Source organism: Arvicanthis niloticus, chromosome 6, assembly GCF_011762505.2.
Source record: "Arvicanthis niloticus isolate mArvNil1 chromosome 6, mArvNil1.pat.X, whole genome shotgun sequence".
Classification (NCBI taxonomy): Eukaryota; Metazoa; Chordata; class Mammalia; order Rodentia; family Muridae; genus Arvicanthis; species Arvicanthis niloticus.
Window position 1 is genome coordinate 48,000,869 of NC_047663.1, and position 20,558 is coordinate 48,021,426.

Sequence of the window (20,558 nt, forward strand, 5' to 3'; positions counted from 1 at the left end):
TATTCACAGACAGAACTTCTTCTAATCAATGACTTCCAAATTCATAAAATTATCCTGAAGGAAGAAATTATAAATGGTGAACTTTTACAACATGGAATTATAAAATAATCTTACATACATGGAGAGGGGTTGGATAATGGTGGTAGTAGGTATGATTAACATTTTTATATTAGAGGTAAGGAAACAAAAATGAGTAAACAAGCATAGAAAGATGGATGAATTTTCTGTTGGCTTAAGAAAGTATGAAACATGCCATGTGCTTACCATATGCCTGCCCTTTTCACATATTGACACAGGCAGAAAGTCAGGTGATGACATTTATTTTTCTAGAAGGTTATTTGTCTGCCCTAAGTCGTCTTGCTAGTAATCTGTTGTGTTTGATTGAGATGCTGCCCTTGGAAGCCTTCCCAGAGTGTATGATTTTCTATGGTCTCATTATGCTTAAATGATGCTTAAATGTTGGATGAGCTGCAGAGATGGCTCAGCACTTAAACTTTAGGCTCAAAACCAAAAATATAAAACATATTGATGATGATTTCTTGTGTAAATTTTTGTTGAGACCATTTAAGTAATTAACAATAAGAATAATGAGTGATAAGATAGGGTGATTTTTCAGTCACCCTTCCTTACCCACCCCAATAAAGTGAGCTCCAGTCAACAGAAGCCCTGTTCATTACCTGAACAAGCAAGAAGTATGCATCTTTCCAGGGATTTTTTGGTTTTCTTACTGCTGCTAATTGTTTATCAGTTTTGTTTGTTTTTGTTCTTTTAATTGCACCTTCTCCTAAGTGTAAGAAATAGTGGTTGGTGATTATAATTGGTCTCCACCAGAGATCCCTGAAGTCAATTTGTCCTACAAAGGTCCTGGGTAATTACTTTGTCCTTGGTGAGTTATTCAGGATCTGGACTCCTCTGGGATGAAGGGCCCATAAGGCACAGAGATGGCAACAGGGGGATGTGAGTAGGGATTGTCCAAATAGGTGATGAGTACAGAGGCTGGGAGTTCTGGTGTCTGCAAATAAAATAAAGGTGAGCAGGATCATGAACAAGAAACTTTTACTCAGCCTCAGCAGAACTGTGTACATTCAAGAAAATAAGCATGTGTCTTGCTGTGAATCCACATGAATCTCCAGTGTGATGTGGGGCAGTTTTCCAGGTACGATAACATTCTTCTTTTCTGTCTCCAGGACTGCACTATACTGCACAAGTATTTGTTTCATGGTCCTCATGTAACCTCGTTCACATTGACAGATTCATTACAATTGCCCATTATATCCTTTTTTCTCTCAATATCCTACCATTTCAACACAAAAGCAGTCCTGGGAAATGGAGTTCATTGCTGTCATGCTGAAGGGTTGTTCACTATTCTTTCACCAATGGATCTTCACAAACTGAACAGTGTCCTCCCCAAAATAATAATCTATTTTATCTGCACAAGTTCACAAATCTCTGTTTTATTGGTATTGTATGAGACTACTGCTGAGTGTAGTCCTTCAAGGGTGACATTGATATCATCTAGGTGTTCATGTAAATATATAATGAAAGCTCCTCAACCAAATTCAAGGATTCTATAGAATCCAAGGTGATATGCAAGTGTACCAAGTGTTAGAAACAATTGTCCTGTGATTTTTTTCATGTGGTGTTTCATTTGAGAACTGTAGGCTTGACATCTACAGAAGTTATAGGTACATTAACCCATCAGTGCTAATAGTTAATAGTGAGTTCTCTGGCTTCTGATCTTTGTACACATTTATTAGAGAATCCTGCTATTAAGGTTCAGTCACCCATGAACAGATGGCTTTCTGAGATCTGCACAAGATGGAGGACATGCTTCCTGAGTTAGGCTTCCCAGTTTCTGCCTGACTTTGTCTGAGAGTATCCCTGAACACAGGTGGCTGGGCTTGTATGAAAAATGACCTGGTACAGAGAACTCTGCAAGGCTACATAACTCTGCACACAAGTCCTGAGCTAGCTTCCTACCTGCATGATAATTAGGCGCTGTAATATGACCAATCAGCCTTCACACAAGCTTGTTGCTATGACCAATTAGCTCTTTCCACTTGCACCCCTATAAAGCCCTTGCACACCTTATGCTGGGACAATAAAGTAGACTTGTCTCACTGCAGTGATATCTGAGAGTCCTTCTGTCATACTCAGAGGGTTGAACCCTGCTCATCGCTTCTGCTTCCTTTTTCCTCATGGACTGTTGGCCAACACCCTCTGAAGAGTAGGGAAGTCCACAAACAGGCACACATAAGATAAGGGCACTTTTCATTTACATGAGAAGCAGAAAACTGGTAAGGCTACATGTGTCTGCATCCCAGTATTCAGAACACAGAGGCAGCACTGTTGCATATTTGAGGTTGGTCTGGGATACATACGAAGATCATCTTTTTAAATAGTGCATATTTTTCCTACATTATTTCTGCATTGCTAACCCACAATGACTAAGTATGCAAACTCTGAATTCTGCTGCAGTAAACACTGCCAGTCTGTGAAGATGCATGCAGTCAGACTAGATTATAGCATTTCAGAGAAAGTTGCTAAGTTTTTTTTACCTTTCTTCTGTTTTGTCAGCTTTAAGAAATGTGACTGATTCATTAGCCAGTCTTGTCCACAATCACATGAAGGCACGTATTTGGTGTGTATGCACACACATGTGGGTGTGTGTCCATGCATATGACTTAAGGGAGAGAATGCATAGTGTTAGAGACTAATAGAGGAACATTTAAGGCACTATCTAGAATATTGGAATTCCTCAGAAGAGTAAAGGTTACACACTTGCAACTAAAGCAGAAGATCAAATTTTTTTTTCTCTAGTCATCCGTCCTTTTCCCCTAATTTCTTCATCGGGTTTCATGAAGTCCATCATTTGATAAAGTGTTAATTATTTACTGAGTCTACAGATTTTAATGACATTTAGGAAATATCTACATAGCAACTAAGATTTGTCCTGAAAAAGTGGGAGCCAGTCAAACAGAAGTCTTAACTATTGTCTAAACAAGGAATGAGTGTGCATCTTTCCATTCTTTGATTGACACTATTTTTGCTATTTCTTTATTTCTTTTTTGTTTTTTGTTGTTGCTGCTGCTGCTGTTGTTGTTATATAAATTCTACCTTCCCATAAGTGTAGGAAGGAGAGATTGGTGACTATAGTTTGTTTCCATTAGCGATCCCTGAAGTAAATTGGTACTAGAAAGGTCCTGGATAATTACTATGTCTTTAATGAGTTATGCAGGATCTAGCCTTCACTGGGATTCAGGGCACATCAGGTCCAGTGATGGCAGCAGAAGAATGTGAGATGGGATGATGCACATAAGTGCTGAGAATAGAAGCCTGTTCCTGTATCTGCAAATAAAGTGAAGGTGGGCAGGACCATCAACCAGAAACTTTGAGTCAGCCTCAGCAGAGCTGAGGACATTTAAGAAAATAAGCTGGTGTCTTATCAGTTCACACCAAATTTCCAGGGATATTCAAGACAGTTTTTAAGGGACACACAGTTCTGACTCAAACCTGAATTGCATTCTTTATTCTATGGGGGACTGGAGAGGTAGAAGAATATGGAATCCTTTAAGAAACAACAAAATGAAGACATGAATTTCACTTGGGGTTTGAGCTCCTGATGCCTGGCATACATGCAATGGAAAGAAGATGATTAGTTAACAGTGGAGGATAAATATGTATGTTATAGGGACATGCACACATGAGTTTGAAATGGTAATCTAAGGCATTCGAGAATTTGAGTTGTTCATGACATTTATATAAAATTATGATGACAAAGTTTAATCACATTCTCCAAAAACATCTATATAAGAAAAACATAGAGCAACTTACAAAAGAACAAACAAGAATCACCCAGGATGAGCAGGTAACAGGAGAGAGAAGCATTAGTCCATTTTGTGTCTTAGTAAAATAAGGCATAGAACAGTCTAGGAAAAGAAGAGAAATAGAACCTTATTAAAGAACAGTTGAAAATATTAATGACAGTAATGATTACAGATATTAGAAGTTTTGAATATATAATAACCGCAAAAATCCATTGTGTTAGAATATGTGTCCTAGATATATGTTCATTATTATTTTGAATTTTAAGGAACATTGATATTTTCTAATTAGGATACTGGAAACAAAGAATGATAATGAACAACAAAACTGTCATCTCTCAGTTCCTCCTCCTGGGCCTGCCCATCCCCCCAGAGCACCAGCACCTGTTCTATGCCCTGTTCCTGGCCATGTACCTCACCACTGTCCTGGGGAACCTCGTCATCATCATCCTCATTCTTCTGGACTCCCATCTCCACACACCCATGTACTTGTTTCTCAGCAACTTGTCCTTCTCTGACCTCTGCTTTTCCTCTGTCACAATGCCCAAGTTGCTGCAGAACATGCAGAGCCAGGACACATCCATCTCCTATGCTTGCTGTCTGACACAAATGTACTTTTTATTGGTTTTTGGAGACCTGGAGAGCATTCTTCTTTTGGTTATGGCCTATGACCGCTATGTGGCCATCTGCTTCCCCTTTCATTACATGAGCATCATGAGCCCCAAGCTCTGTGTGTGTGTGGTGCTGCTATCCTGGGTATTTACTGTGTTGTATTCTATGTTTCACACTCTACTCTTGGCTAGATTGTCTTTCTGTAAGGATAACGTGATCCACCACTTTTTCTGTGACATATCTGCCCTGCTCAAGTTGGCCTGCTCTGACATTCATATTAATGAATTAATGATATTAATCTTGGGAGGGCTTGTTAGCATCATTCCATTCTTACTCATTGTTGTGTCCTATATACAAATTGTCTGCTCCATTCTAAAGATTTCATCTGCTCATGTTTTACACAAGATCTTCTCCACCTGTGGGTCCCACCTGTCTGTGGTCTCACTGTTCTATGGGACAATTTTTGCTCTCTACTTATGTCCATCAGCTAATAACTCTACTGTGAAGGAGACTGTCATGGCTATGATGTGCACAGTGGTGACTCCCATGCTGAATCCCTTCATCTACAGCCTGAGGAACAGAGATATGAAAGAGGCCCTGATCAGAGTCCTTTGCAAGAAAAAAATCTCTTTATAATGATACCAATGTGATTTTTAACTAGTAAAATAGTAAATTTAACTAGTAAATATATTGATACTATTATAACAAAATGTACTTCTGCAAGAGACCCACTTTCAAGAACATACTACTTAATATTTCTATTTGCAAACATGAGTTTTGCAATGTAGTTTGGTTAGAGAAGGGCCCTTGAGTGACTCCGCATTGCCACCCTCTACTTTGCACATGTGATTCTAGAAAAATCATTAGGTAACAGCCACTGTTTTATCAGATCTCCCTTCTTTACATTCTTGTTATACCAAGATTTTGTAATGTCAGACAACTTTCTGTGTTGACTGCAGTACACTTTTTAAATATGAATAAATAATATAGCATGATCCTATGTTAATGTTCAGTAGCCTTTTTCTTTTCTCTTTTCTTTTTATTATTCTCTCATATAATGTATTCCAAGTGCATCCTCCCTTCCTTCAACTCTTTCTAGACTCCCCACAACCTCTCTACTCCCTCAGATCCACTGAACCTCTTTTACCCATAACAAGATGCAATAAGACTAAACACAATGCCTCATATCAAGACTGGACGAGGCAACTCAGGAGGAAGAAAAGGATCCCAAGGGTAGGCAAAAGAGTCAAAGATACCCCCATTCCCATAGAAGTCCCATAGAAACCCAAGCTAAACAATCACAACATGTATGCAGAGGGCCTAATGCAAACAGGCCCATACAGGCTCTGTGATTACTGTTCAGTCTCTGGAAATCCTTATATCCATGCTTAGTTGTTTCTGTGTGCTGTGTTCTCCTGGTGTCTTCTACCCCTCTGTCTCCTACAATCTTTCCTCCCAGTGTTCTCAAGGGTTGCCTGAGCTCCACCTAATCTGAATCTGCTCCCATCAGCTGCTAGAGAAAGCCTCTCTGATGATGATTGAGCTAGGCACCAATTTATCAGCATTAGCAGACTATCATTAGGAATAATTTCATTGACTTTATGTTGGTCATTTATATTTGATTCTACCCTAGGTCTCTGAGTTATCCAACTTTCTATTCCTGGCCATCCAGGGAGTGTCAGGAATAAGCTTCCTCTCAGTGGCTTGGGGCTAAAGTTATACTAGTCATTAGTTTCCTACTCCCCTAAGCTCTGAGCCAATTGCCTCAGCACATCTTGTAGGCAGGACTGGTGTAGGGTTTGTGGCTCAGTTGGTGTACTAGTCTCATCACTAGGACCCTTGCCTGGTTACAGAAGATGGCTGGCTAAAGCTCCATGACCTCCATTGTAAGGGTCAGCGCCAGCAGTGAATGGGATCCAGAGAGGATATAGAGAACAGGCAAGGGGAGGGATGAGTCAGACACCAAGACTAAGATGCTTTGCAACTTCTGACTGACTTGCAATCTGAAATTTTCTTTATTCATACAGATTCAAAAATATTCATGATTTCAAGAGGTACAGTCTTGGCCATACTTACTTTTCTAGTATGCCCAGGGTTACAGGTTAAGCATAAGATAATAAAGATTTTATTATCGACAACCCCATGTCCTTATTCCTAAAATTCTACAAATCATTTTAGATTAAGCAATCAAGCAAGCATGTAACATCCTGTTCTCAGGCTGGCAGCACTTTGCATTGCAGCATGGTTAGAATGAGAAAAGATAGAATCCGAGTCAATCCAGGCAAACTGTCCTGCATTAAGATACATTACTACCTTTTAATGGTCAATCATATTACTTACAGATTCGCCTAAGCCTGATAATTCAGGCTTAGGAGACATTGCAGCTGTTACTTATAATTTTATGAGTTTGTTCAATGAAGGAATAGTTTTGTTTCCATATTAATTAATGTTACAGCAACCTGGTGTAAACCAATCCTTTCAAGAATGACAAATACCAATACCTTATTCTTCTTACATTTTTTATACCACTTATGCATATTATTATATTATCTTAATCTTTCTAGCTTCTGTTGCTGAGTTCTTACCAGGGGCTTAGTATGTATGGCTTAGATAATCGATTATCTTGTAAGTTATAATTCTAAGAAATTAGAAATGTACTATAAAAGAGTTCTCTGCTCTGATCTGTTGTCACTTCTGTTCTGCTGAAACTTCTCAGCCTCCTCTGAGTTCAAATTATTTTAATTATTTTGTTTCATTAATTAGCTTAGGGGCAAATAATCTCCAAGGTACAAAGAAGACTCTCAAGTAGGGTCAACTAAGATTACTTCCTTGAGAGTAGGCGGTAGTACATTTAGGACTTTCTCAGGGGAATACAGAATAGATGTTGTCAGAGAAAACATGGGCAAATCATTATGCTAATAACCCCCCAAGAGTGCCCCCACGGAGACTCAAACTTATAAAAAGGGCATCAGGTCAAGGAGCTCTGCTTTGCTAGTACCTTATTAAAACAACTGGCCTGGCTTCATGACTTACACTGTTTCCCTAGGAAATGGCTGTGCCATTCCATTACTAGGAGTCCTCACTAGGTCACCCTCATAGGCTCCAACTAGTTTCTACTGCAGTAGGTTTCAATGCCCTACTATTCTAGTTGTCTTTCCACTTACTAATCTCTCCCAACATCCCTCACTCACCTACCTGATACCTCCTGTTCCCATCTACACACAGCCCATCTGCAAAATCTATTCTATTTCTTCTTTCCAGGGTAATCCATGTGTCCACCTGCCCCTGAGCCTTCCTTGTCACATAGTCTCTCTGGGTCTGTGGATTGTAGTGTGGTTATCCTTTACTTCGCAGCTGATATCCACTTATAAGTGAGTACATACCATGTTTGCCTTTCTGGGTCTGCATTGCTGACAAGAACCTTATATAGATGTCTCCTTAGAGGTCTGCCAGAGACTGACACATTCAGAGGCCAATGCTCACAGTTAACCACTGATCTGATCAAGGGTTTCCTGATGGAGAGGTTAGAGAGAAGACTGAAGGAGCTGAAAGGGTTTGTGACCCCATGAGAAGAGCAACAATACCAACCAACCAGAGAACCCCAGGGTCTAAACCACCAGCCTGGGGGCACATAGGGAGGGATCCATGACTCCAGCTATATATGTAGGGGAGGATGACCTTGTTGGGCATAGATGGGAGAGGAGATTCTTGGTCCCATGAAGGACAAACATCAACTGGGGGAGGGGGGAATGTGAGGGTGGGAAGGTGGCAGTGGGGGGTAGGTGGGGACACAGCCTCATAGAAGCATGAGAAGGGGGGATGAGATAGGAGGTTTCTGGGTGGTAGGGGGAAGTGGGGTAAGGGGATAAAATCTGAAATGTAAATATAATACCCAATTAAAAAAACATATATTTTAAATGGGGTAAGAATATTTCTAGCCTTTTTTAGTACCTTTTTCAGTATGGATGCCCCAAATACTCATTAATTTTGTGTGTCAACCTGCCTTGGCCATATTATTAGTTTTGTTTAGATTTTTTTAATTTGGTTAACATTTACCTCAGTATATGTTGAGTGAATCAAATTGTCTGGTGTTTTGTAGAGTGCTTCATACAGTCAATTGACAGCATTAACAGAAAAATCTACAATCTCCCAAGGAAGAAAGAACTCTGTTGACATGTACCTTCAGTTTCAAGCCTATAGTTCTAGGTCTAACCTGGATATTAGCTCAAATACTAGATTGGCTACTTTCTGTAGTGCAGTGAGATGATTTACTAAATTGAAACTTAATTCACTCTTTTTCTCCCCAATACTAACCCCTATACCTATGCTCACTCAAATGTGAATATGGTCTCACTGCTTTCAATCCCTACAATATTCTGACTTTAATGGATCCCACTGGGCCTTAAATCTGACAAATAGAACATGTAGAGTTGTGGGAGACCCAACTGCTGAAATGTTCCTCACAAAATGTTTAATTCAGTGACATTAATGTTTTTTAGAGTTTCAGTCTGCTCTCAGAGCTGATCCTGTGCCACAGCTCTCTATACCCAAATACCACCTGGAGAGAGCTTGTCTCCCAAGAGTGTTGGCATACCTGTGAGCACAAGTAAGACCACCACTTCTGCTCTGAGGGACCTGCCTGGAGACCTCAGGACACAGGAACAGAGGAGAAGCCAAGGACAGGATCCTTCCAGTATCCTTCTGGACCCGGAGCTGATCCTGTGTCAAAGCCCCGGGAGCTGATCCTGTGCCAAAGTACTCCATACTCAAACACTGCAGAGAGAAGGCTGGTCTCCCAGAAGTGCTGGCACACCCGTGAGCACAGGTAACACCACCACTTCTGCTCAACTTCTTAGCCCAAGAGGGACCATCCCAGAGTCATCAAGACACAAAAAACAAAGAACAGTCAGGTTCCTTCCAAACAGGATCCTTCAGGTTTCTGTCTGTACCCTGGAGCTGACCCTGTGCCACAGCTCTCGATACCCAAATTCCTCCTGGAGAGAACTGGTCTCCCAGGAGTGCTGACACACAGGCTTACAGGAGTGGCAAGCTACAGTCAGAGACAGCAAGATCAACTAACACCAGAGATAACCAGATGTCGAGAGGCAAGGGCAAGAACATAAGCAACAGAAACCAAGGCTACTTGGCATCATCAGAACCCAGTTCTCCCATCACAGCAAGACCTGGATACCCCAACACACCAGGAAAGCAAGACTCTGATTTAAAATCATATCTCATGATGATGATAAAGACTTTAAGAAGGACATAAATAACTCCCTTAAAGAAACACAGAGATAAACAAGTAGAACCCCTTAAAGAGGAAACACAAAAATCCCTTAAAGAATTCCAGGAAAACACAACCAAACAGGTGAAGGAATTGAACAAAACCATCCAAGATCTAAAAATGGAAATAGAATCAATAAAGAAATCACAAAGGGAGAAAACCCTGTAGATAGAAAACCTAGGAAAGAGATCAGGAGTCATAGGCGCAAGCATCACCAACACAATACAAGAGATAGGAGAGAGAATCTCAGGTGCAGAAGATACCATAGAAAACATTGACACAACAGTCAAAGAAAACACAAAATGCAAAAAGTTCCTAACCCAAAACATTCAAGAAATCCAGGACACAAAGAGAAGACCAAACCTAAGGATAATAGATATAAAAGAGAACAAAGATTCCCAACTTAAAGGGCCAGTAAATAAATATCTTCAACAAAGTTATAGAAGAAAACTATCCTAACCCAAAGAAAGAGCTGCCATAAACATACAAGAAGCCTACAGAACTCCAAAATATATTAGACCAGAAAAGAAATTCCTCCTGTCACAAAAAAAGTCAAAACACCAAATGCACAAAATAAAGAAAAAATACTAGAAGCAGTAAGAAGAAAAGGTCAAGTAACATATAAAGGCAGACCTGTCAGAATTTCACCAGACTTCTCACCAGAGACTATGAAAGCTAGAAGATCCTGGGCAGATGTCATACAGACCCTAAGAGAACACAAATGCCAGCCCAGGCTACTATACCCAGCAAAACTCTCAATTACCATAGCTGGAGAAAACAAGATATTCCATGACAAAATCAAATTTACACAATATCTTTCCACAAATCCATCCCTATAAAGGATAATAGAAGAAAAACTCCAAACCAAGGAGAGAAACTACACCCTAGAAAAAGCAAGAAATTAATCTTCTTTCAACAAACCTAAAAGAAGATAGCCACACAAACATAATTCCACCTCTAACAACAAAAATAACAAGAAGCAACAACCATTATTCCTTAATATCTCTTAACATCAATGAACATAATTCCCCAATAAAAAGACATAGACTAACAGACTGGATACATAAATAGGATCCATCATTTTGCTGCATTCAGGAAACTCACCTCAATGTCAAAGACAGACACTACCTCAGAGTAAAGGGCTGGAAAACAATTTTCCAAGCAAATGATTCCAAGAATCAAGCCATTCTAATATAGAATAAAATTGACTTTTAACCAAAAGTTATCAAAAAAAGATAAGGAAGGACACTTCATACACATCAAAGGAAAACTCTACCAAGAATTCTCAATTCTAAACATCTATGCTCCAAATGCAAGGTCACCTACATTCATAAAAGAAACCTTACTAAAGCTCAAAGCACACATTGCACTTCAAACAATGATAGTGGGAGACTTCAACACCCAGCTCTCAGCAATGGTCAGATCATGGGAACAGAAACTAAAAAGAGATACAGTAAAACTAACAGAAGTGATGGACCAAATGGTTTTAACAAGTATCTATAGAGCATTTCATCCTAAAACAAAATAATATACTTTCTTCTCAGCACCTCAGGGTACCTTCTCCAAAATTGACCATATAAATGGTCTCAAAACAGGCCTCAACAGATACAAGAAGATTGAAATAATCCCATGCATCCCATCAGATCACCATGGACTAAGACTGGTCCCTCCCTCCCTCCCTTCCTTCCTTCTTTCTTTCTTCCTTTGCTTCTTTCTTTCTTTCTTTTGTTCTTTGTTTTTTTACCAAATATATTCAAACAGGAGTCAAACTGAAAAAAGAAACTTCAGTTGAGAAAATGTCTCCATCAGATTGTATAGTAGGCAAAAGATGATTGAGTATTTTCTTGACGAATGATTTACTGTTGCTGGTGCCATCCCTGAACAGCTGGAATAAGAAATCAGTCCACACAAGATAGTAATTCTATTCATTCATGACCTCTTCTTCAATGCCTGCCTCCAAGTTTATGTTTGATTTCCTGTCCTGAATACCATCCAAAATGTACTGTAAAATATAAGATGAAATAAACTGATTTATTCAAAAAATACTGAACAACAACAACAATAAAAAGACAACTAAAGGCTTCTGGAAATGCAAAGAAACAAACAAATAACAAATAAACAAAAGAAACACTGTGTCTTTGGGGCACAGAGCAAAATCAAAGTGCATAGAGGAGGGTTTATCAAGAATACCTAGTGTCCTTTCCTATATTACATACCAATTGCCCAGTTTGTGAACTGAGAATTATATCATCAAAAGATATTAACATGACCATATATGTTAAATCTCAGAACCAGAAGGCATCGTGGTCAATGTGCTGCAGTAAGGATCAAGCTCTTTTGGACAGGAGATCCATTCAAAGTTTCAAAGCTAAGGACTTGTTAAAAGAAAGCTTAAGGACTCCAGCATTGTCCCTACCATAAAGAGTTGTTATTAGGTTAAAATATAAAAAGTTTGTCCAGCAAGTAATTCTAACAAACCACATTGATACAAAAAAATGATTATCAATGTAACTGTGTGTAGATTTGTGGGCCCGTCTGCTCTACCACTGGGCACAGCAACTTGGGGAGGCAGAAGAGGCAGAGTTTGTTTGTGCTCATCCCACGCTGCTTCTGGGGCAGGTGCTGAACTCTAGAGAAGCACCAAAACACTAATCTGTGGGTGGGAAAGCACAGTCTCAGATATGGGACAGCCAGAGCTGGTTGGGGGGCGGGGGCAATCCTGGGCCTGTAATGAGGCTGGGCCATAGGATTCTCAGACTATTGGACATCCAGGCACCGATAGGAGTTGCAGAAGAGCTGAGAATGGAATCAGGGGTGGGTAGGGCATGGGATGGGAGCAGTGTCTATCCTGGGGCCAGGGGAGAAAGGGGAGCTCTGGCTTGTCTCATGGGGATGATTGTCCTTAGCTTGAGGTGGCAGGCTTGGTGGTGGTTGTGGCTAGGAGCACAGGGAGGCCTTCTATGGGAGATTAGGCTGTGGCTCTGTAGCCAAAGGCCTTCTTCATGGCTTCCTATGGCAGATCTTGGTGAAAAGAGGCAGACCATGCCTCTAAACAGTTTATTTGTCATGGTGGAAAATGGGTACATAAAGCCATACCCCACTTCTCAGGGTGGGCCTGAGATTAAATACCTTTTTCAGGAAGGAATGTCTGAGAAGGGAAGTTTATTGGCAATGCCCTCCAGGCCTCTATGTACCTCATTAGCAAGGAGAACTCTGTTTTGAGCCCACTTGACTGTGGTTATGTCTCTTTTTCTATTGCCTTGGTCTGAGATGTTAGGGATGCCTCATCTACATGTTGAAGGTATTGGGAAGTTGCCCTTACATGACTGATGGCCACAAATCTATGCAAATCTATGGGGGGCTGTGGGTATGTGACAGGGGCCTGGTGCCAGGAGCAGGTGAAGCTCTTACCATCCCTTCAGGGTCTCTAGGGCTTCTAGCCTTTAGCTTAACCTTACCAGGATTCCTTTCATGGTCCACTACCCTGCAACTGTAGACCAAGGTATTTCTACAGACTGACAATGTGTTGCAAAGTATGCAGATGGTAAAGAATATTATCATACTTGAAAATTGCCACGAAATATCATAAGACTGGGAATGCAAAATACATAGTTTGGAGGACAGTAAGGTACACCCTGACAATTTATCTAGGATGACTGAAGGTGTATTGAGATTCCTGCTTCAGATCCTGGTTATCTTTACTTATTATAAGCACAGGAAAGGACATCTTCTGCAGTCAATACCTCCTTACAAGTTCCCTTATAGCCATTGCTGAACCCAAGGGGCTCTGCATACCAGAGGAGTCCAGATCCTGTGTATCAGAAAAATATGGTAATTACCCATGACATAAATAGGACTAACACCCAGAGCCCTGAAATGGAGACTGAGGATGGCCACTGATCACTCCTGAGTATCTGTAGTGGGGAGGTGGAAATGAAGAGAGCGTCATGGACAGGATTTATGTGTAATAAAGCTTAGATTTTGGTAGAGTAAGGGTTGGTTATTTGAAAACCACTGAAATAATTGTAAAGGCTTTGTGTTTAAGGAAATTGGCTGCTTTGATATAGATTGTCCATTTTCGGGATAGAGATGTTCACAGCATTCTGTTACTGAGTTTTCTTGACATGAATGACATGTCTCACATGAAGACAAAGCTTCACATTTGTTACATATGTGTAGGAGGCCTTGGTTGTCCATTCAGTCTCTGTAAATCCTTATCGGTCCAGGCTCGTTGATTCTGAAGGTTAACCAATGACTACATATCTATGTGAGTTTCATGCTATCTCCACCTTCCCCATAAACTTAGCCAGATATGATTAGCAGTGCAATCAGTCACAACTGTAGGACTCTTAATTGGTCCTGATTAATGGGTGTCTATACTGAGTTGTTTCAGGACCTGAACTCCTTAGGCTTAGGGATGAGTAGAATGGCAGATATGAGCAGGGATAGTACACAGATTATGGCCACAGAAGCATTTTTATGGTCTTCACAAACTTGTAATTTATTAAGGACACAGGATCTTAGGTTAGGGTTTTAGAGCCTCCTGCAGATATTCTAGGGGAGTTGGGAAGGATAGTCACTATCTGACTTAATGTTTTCCTAACCCAAAGGTCGAGTGTTCTTAGACCGAATGATATTTTGCAGAGTAGTTTTTTTTAAAAAATAAGTGTATGCATTTATTCATTTATTCATTTACATCCCAAACTTTGCTCCCCCTACTGGTACTCACAGAATCCTTATCTCCTTCTCCTCTGAGAGGGTGGAGCCCCATCCTGGTACATTAAGTCTGTCAGATTAGGCACATCCTCTTCCACAGAAGCCAGATGAGGCCATCATGAAGACTGAGCTGCCAGTCTATTACATATGTGCTTGTTCCAGATCACGTATATTCTTTGGTTGGTAACTGAGACTCTGAGCTCTCCCTTGGTTCTGGTTTGTTGACTCTGTTTGTCTTCCTGTGGGGGCTCCAATCCCCTTCAGGGCCTTCAATTCTTCCCCCCACTCTTCTACAAATGTCCCTGGCCTCTGTCTAATGTTTGATTGTGGGTATCTGCATCTGCTTCAGTCTGATGCTGGGTAGAGCCTCCCAGAGGACAGTTATGCTAGGCTCCTGTCTGTAAGCATAACAGAATATCATTAATAATTTCAGGGATTGGTGCTTGCCTAGGGGATGGGTTTTGAGTTGGGTCAGTCATTAGTTGGCCTTTCTTTCAGGAACTCTGTGAGAACAGAAAGTAGAATGGAATTGGCTGTAGATGTTTGGTGATGACAGTATGTGTAAATGAACCCAGGAGTCCTTTGGGGAATTATGGCTTCTGTAAAATTGTAAATTGCCGTAAATTACATTGAAAAGACTAAGATGACTCTCCTACTGCCTCTCCTCCACCTCTATTAGATTCCTGACCCATACAGGTAAGCTTCCCTTCCCCCACCCTACTTCCCTGCCCTCTGAGATTTCTGGGCCAAGACAACCTTTCCTGAACAGCCTGATGTCCCAAGGGAACATTCATTCTCCTGCCACCTCTCTGTCCACCTTTATCAGACCTGAGGCATACAGAACTGCAGGCCCAAAACCAGACAGCCCAAGGATATCCATTAGAGACCTGCCACACCAGGACCATCAAGGTTCACCATCTCCCAGTACTGACTGTTAGTATTCTGTTTATAAATACTTCACTGACTACAACAAGAACATCCAGGGACCAAAACCATCCAGAAGGCTAAAAACCCTTGAAAGAACACAATCAATAGGGTCCAGGGCAATATGACACCTCCAAAGCACAACTACCCCAGTACAGCAAGGCCTGGATATCCTAACACAACCAAAACACAAGAAACTGACCTTTAAATCCAATCTTATAAAGATGAGCAAGGCCTTTAAATATGAAATGGGTAAATCCCTTAAAGAAATACAAAAAAAACAATAAACAGATAAAGGTATTTAAAAGAGAAACAAATCTCTTAAAGACTTACAAGGAAAATACAATTAATAGAAAAGGAATAAATAAAATTGTACAAGACCTTAAAGTGAAAATAGAAGCAATTAAAAAAAAAAAACCCCACAAACAGGGAATCCTGGAGAAGAGAACAGGAAAAACAGATGCAAGTGTCACCAACAGAATATAAGACATGGAGGACAGAATCTCAGGCATAGACAATACAATAGAAGAAATTGATACATCAGTCAAAGAAAATGTTAAATCTACAAAATTTCTGGCACAAAACACCCAGGAAATCAGAGACACCGTTAAAAGACCTAACCAAAAATAATGGAAATAGAAGAGTCCCAGCTCCAAGTCCCAGAAAATATTCTCAACAAAATCATAGATGAAAACTTTCCCAACCTAAAATAAAAAGATACCTATATACATACAAGAACCTTAGAGAACACCAACTAGACTAGACCAGAAAAGAAAATTCTCCCAGCACATAATAATCAAAACACAAAATCTACAGAATAAAGAAAGAATATTAAAAGCAGGAAAAGAACAAGGCCAGTTAACATACAAAGGCAGGCTTATCAGAATTACACTTCTCAACAGAGACTCTAAAAACTGGAAGAGCCTGGGCAGATATCCTGCAACCTCCAAAAAAACCACAGGTGCCTACCAAAACTACTTTACCCAACAAAACTCTCAATCACCATAGAGGAAGAAAACAAGATATTTTAAGACAAATCCAAACCCAAAAACATCTATCCACAAATCCAACCCTATAGAAAATACTAAGAGGAAAACTCCAACCCGAAAAGGATAACTACATTCAAAAAAAAAAAAAAACCCACAGGAAATAAGTAATTCCATACCAGCAAAAACAAAGAAATCACACACACACACACACACACACACACACACACACACACACAAAACATCACCAACATCAAAATAACAGGAAATAACAATTACTGGTCATTAATCTCTCTCAATATCAATGGACTCAATTCCCCAATAAAAGACAAAAACTAACAGAATGGATGTAAAAACAGGATCCATCATTCTACTGCATACACAAAACATGCCTAAGCCATAAAGATCGACATTATCTCAGAGCAAAGAGATGGGAAAAAGTTTTCCGAATAAATGTAGTAGCCATCCTAATATGTAATAAAATAGACTTGCAATTAAAACCAATCAAAAAAAACAGGGAATGACACTTCATACTCACCAAAAGAAAACCTACTGAGATGATATCTCAATATTTAACAGCTATGCCCCAAACACAAGAGAACCCACACTTGTAAAAGAAACATTGCTAAAGCTTAAATCTTACATTGAACCCCAAAAATTAACGGTGGGAGATTTTTTTTAAATAAATCTTTTTTTCCCAAAACACTTTATTTGTCAGTATTTGTATATACATACATACTTATACATGTATACATATATACATACATATATGAACAATAATTAAATAAAATATACTTGAAAAGTATTAGGGGTTGGGAAGAGTGGGAGGAAGGAGAGAAAGAAAAAAATTATGTAAATACAGTACTCATATATGAAATTCTCAAAAAGGAATCCATTTTTTAAAAAATGTTCAACAGATTAACTTGCAATTTACAATATGAAAATAAATATGACCTATAATTATGTTGAAGGACATTTTAACTCACTACAAACTTTGAAATTTAAAATGAAATCAATAAAAATTATTTTACCCAGCATACTAACAAAAACCACAATAACATTTTATAATTCAAAGTATTTCTGAGAACAAGAAACTGGATTGTCAGAAGCTAAGTCAGCAGAGGCAGGGGGACACTGTGTGTTATTTCTTTTCTTTTCATTTCTTTTTTTTCTTTTATTATTATTATCAAATCATAATTTTTACTTTTTAACACAGGGGTTATAAACACGAAAATGCAGGATGTGGGGAAGGGGATGTCACAGGAGCATAGATGTTCAGGGGGAGTACAGATATCTTTCAGGACAGGGTATCAGCTGGGTGAAGGTTCAGGGGTCAGGTCACTATGACTCTGCCTATGATTCACTTGTCCTTATCTAAGTTGGTACTATCCACCAAGGCTGCCTATTTACAAGGTCTATAACTACTCAAGCTGGTAGATTTCCACAAAAGCTGCCTATTTACAATAGTTTATAGACATCTGTTTCAGTATTTTTCCAAAGACCCAAGACTTTGTGTTAGCAGGCATGTATGTCATGCCTATTGCTGATTTTAGGCTTATGGCTGATTTTAGGCCTTCAGTGTATAAGCAGGGCAGCCCCTGACATCTCCTCCCTTCTCCAATTATAGAAGGGCTGTGGCGATTCTAATCTTGCCAAGGCAGGGATAGAGGCCTGACCTCCAGTAATTAAAGGGGACCTTGTAATGGCTCCAGTCCTCCTGTCGTTGTCCAGTGAGGCATGAGGGCCATACCTGTCCCGATGTCTTTTTCCTGGAAAGGGGATACTTTTGACATCAACCCCTATGCTCAGGCTTGTCCCTCAGGGAACCCAGAAACATATTTTTAACTTTTATTTATATTCCCTTGCAGTACTTAGCCTCGCAGCCTAAGCAATAATTCAGATCGCCAGTCAGAGGGGGTTCTGGGTGGCCCCTCTCTGCTTGGTCTAGGGGCAGAAGTCCCCTCTTTTAAGTTGGGTGGAGATGGGTCTTGGGAGCACCCTGGATAGAGTAACAACCTCATCTAGAGTCTCATGGTCCTCCATAGCTAACTTATGATAATGTATCTGAATAGATTTTGCTATCAGATTATCTATCTGTTGTTTCACAAAGTTAGTCAGCCTATTTAAGGCCCAGGAACCAAAGGAAATAAGAAAAATAACCTAATTAATGGTCCCAAGATGGAAGGAAGTAGGGTTAACAATCATGGAGAGGTTGAAGAGTAATTCTTGTACAAGCTCTCATTTTTCTCTTTCTCTCTCTGTCTTTTCTCAAGACCTTCTCTGGCCTTTTTCATGCTCTCTTTAATCATCCCTGTTTTGTCTATGTAAAAGCAGCATTCATCTTTAAGGGCTGTATACAGTCTAGAGCTGTACACAGTCTTTTCTATTGTAAAAGAGAAAATCAAGTCCAATAAAGTCCTTTGCAATTTGGGGGGATTGCATCAGACATCGAAACGAGGGATTTATTCAGATTAGTGATGTCAGTCTATAGCTATTTGAATGGTGGGAGATTTTAACACACCGCTCTCACCATCTGACAGGACATTTAGACAAAAACTAAACAGAAACAATGAAACTAATAGACATTATGGATAACATGGACCTAACAGACATCTATAAACTATTTCACCCAGAAACAGAAGAATGCACCTTCTTCTGAGTACCTCATGGATCCTTCTCTAAAATTGACCATATAAAACAAGCCTCAACAGATATAATAAAATTGAAATAATGCTTTGTATTTTATCAGACCACCATGGATTAAATCTGCGCTTCAACAATAACAGAAGCACTGAAAAGTCTACACATTCTTGGAAATTGAATCTCTCTCTCTCTCTCTCTCTCTCTCTCTCTCTCTCTCTCTCTCTCTCTCTCACCTACCTGCTTCAGGAATCCTTGGCAATACCTCCTTCTTCTACTAATAAAAAGCCATTTTGTATTGCTGTAGCTTCTTGTGCTTTCTGCATTTTTTTTCCTAAATGTATTCATTGAAGACATTGGTTTAGTTCTTGAATAGAAAAAAATTTTTAAACGCAGTGAAATGAAGTTGTGTTTCTTGATGGCCTAGTAATTGTATTATGAAAAATCTTTATAGTTATTCCTTCCAAAAAACACAATTCTTCATTTAAAATTTTTTCTAGGCGCCTAAAAATGGAATTTGACCCATTTGGATACCTTATCTGTACTTTGCATATCTATATTGCATAATTTCCCTGCCCATGAGCTTGAACAGAGACTCTCTGTATAGATAATTAGCAAGCATTTCTTCTTTCTTCAAGCTTAAGTAAGACTGACCTTATACTTTCTAAGCTGTACTCTACTGTTCATGACTCAAGCATTTATGTATTGCAAGTGCCTGAAAATATTCTAAACTTCAGTTACTTTGGAATTTAAATAGTCAGATGTTGGGTTGTAGTATGCGTGGGACCTGTTGTTGGGTTGATGTGTAGGTCCCGTGTCTGACTCACCACCTGGATAGGCCGGCCTCTCATGGGGACAGAGGCATGGGAATTTGACTTTGCTCACTCCATGCTGGTGCTGGGCAGACATCGGATTATGTGAAGCCATGGAACTCCACTCCAGAGCACAGTCTGAGGTCCCGCGGGGAGCCAGAGTTCTTAGCTTGGGGGTCCCCAGGCCAAAAGGCTGGTTCTCAGGCCCTTGGGCCTCTAGGCACCACTGGAGGTGTGCCACAGAAGGGCCGAGAAGGAAGTGAGGCCATATGAGCTGGATTTGCCCACAGCCAAAGCGGGGAGGGGGAGAAGCTCTGGCTGTACCCCCGCAGGGAAGAGTTCTTGGTCCAGGAAGCTCCTTTGGCTGGGTCACGGCTGGCTCAGCTTGCTTGCTTAGGTTGGGTTGGCTGGTAGAGAACTCAGAGAGGTCGTCAGCGTGGTAATTCCCTGTGGAGGGGCTAGGCAGAATTCTCCTACATGACTGAAGGACTCCACTCTATGGAGGACTGTGGGGCTAGTATCAGGAGCCTAGAGTCTGAGAGAGTGCCGAAATGCATGCCATTCCTTAGGATCATCTGGGGTCTCTGGCAATTTCTAGCCGGTGCTCTATCAGAAACCATGCTGTCCTTTCACAGTCCTACAGTTAAACTCATGATCAAATTTCTGTTTTGAACAAACATTACCAATCAAATGGCCTCTGACCTCCTTAAGTATTTAATGGCCATCAGTTGACAGCTTCACTGGTCCCAGACTCCCAGAA

General features: G+C 40.1%; 1 protein-coding gene across 1 annotated transcript; it reads left to right on the forward strand.

The window, feature by feature from the left end:
* The first annotated feature begins 927 nt into the window (after nt 1-927).
* On the forward strand, nt 928-5,436 carry LOC117711106 (olfactory receptor 1468-like). Its single transcript, XM_034506528.2, has 2 exons — nt 928-1,156; nt 4,117-5,436. The coding sequence occupies exons 1-2, from the start codon at nt 1,138-1,140 to the stop codon at nt 5,070-5,072; spliced, it is 975 nt and encodes a 324-aa protein (XP_034362419.2). The 5' UTR covers nt 928-1,137; the 3' UTR covers nt 5,073-5,436.
* The last annotated feature ends 15,122 nt before the right edge of the window (nt 5,437-20,558 follow it).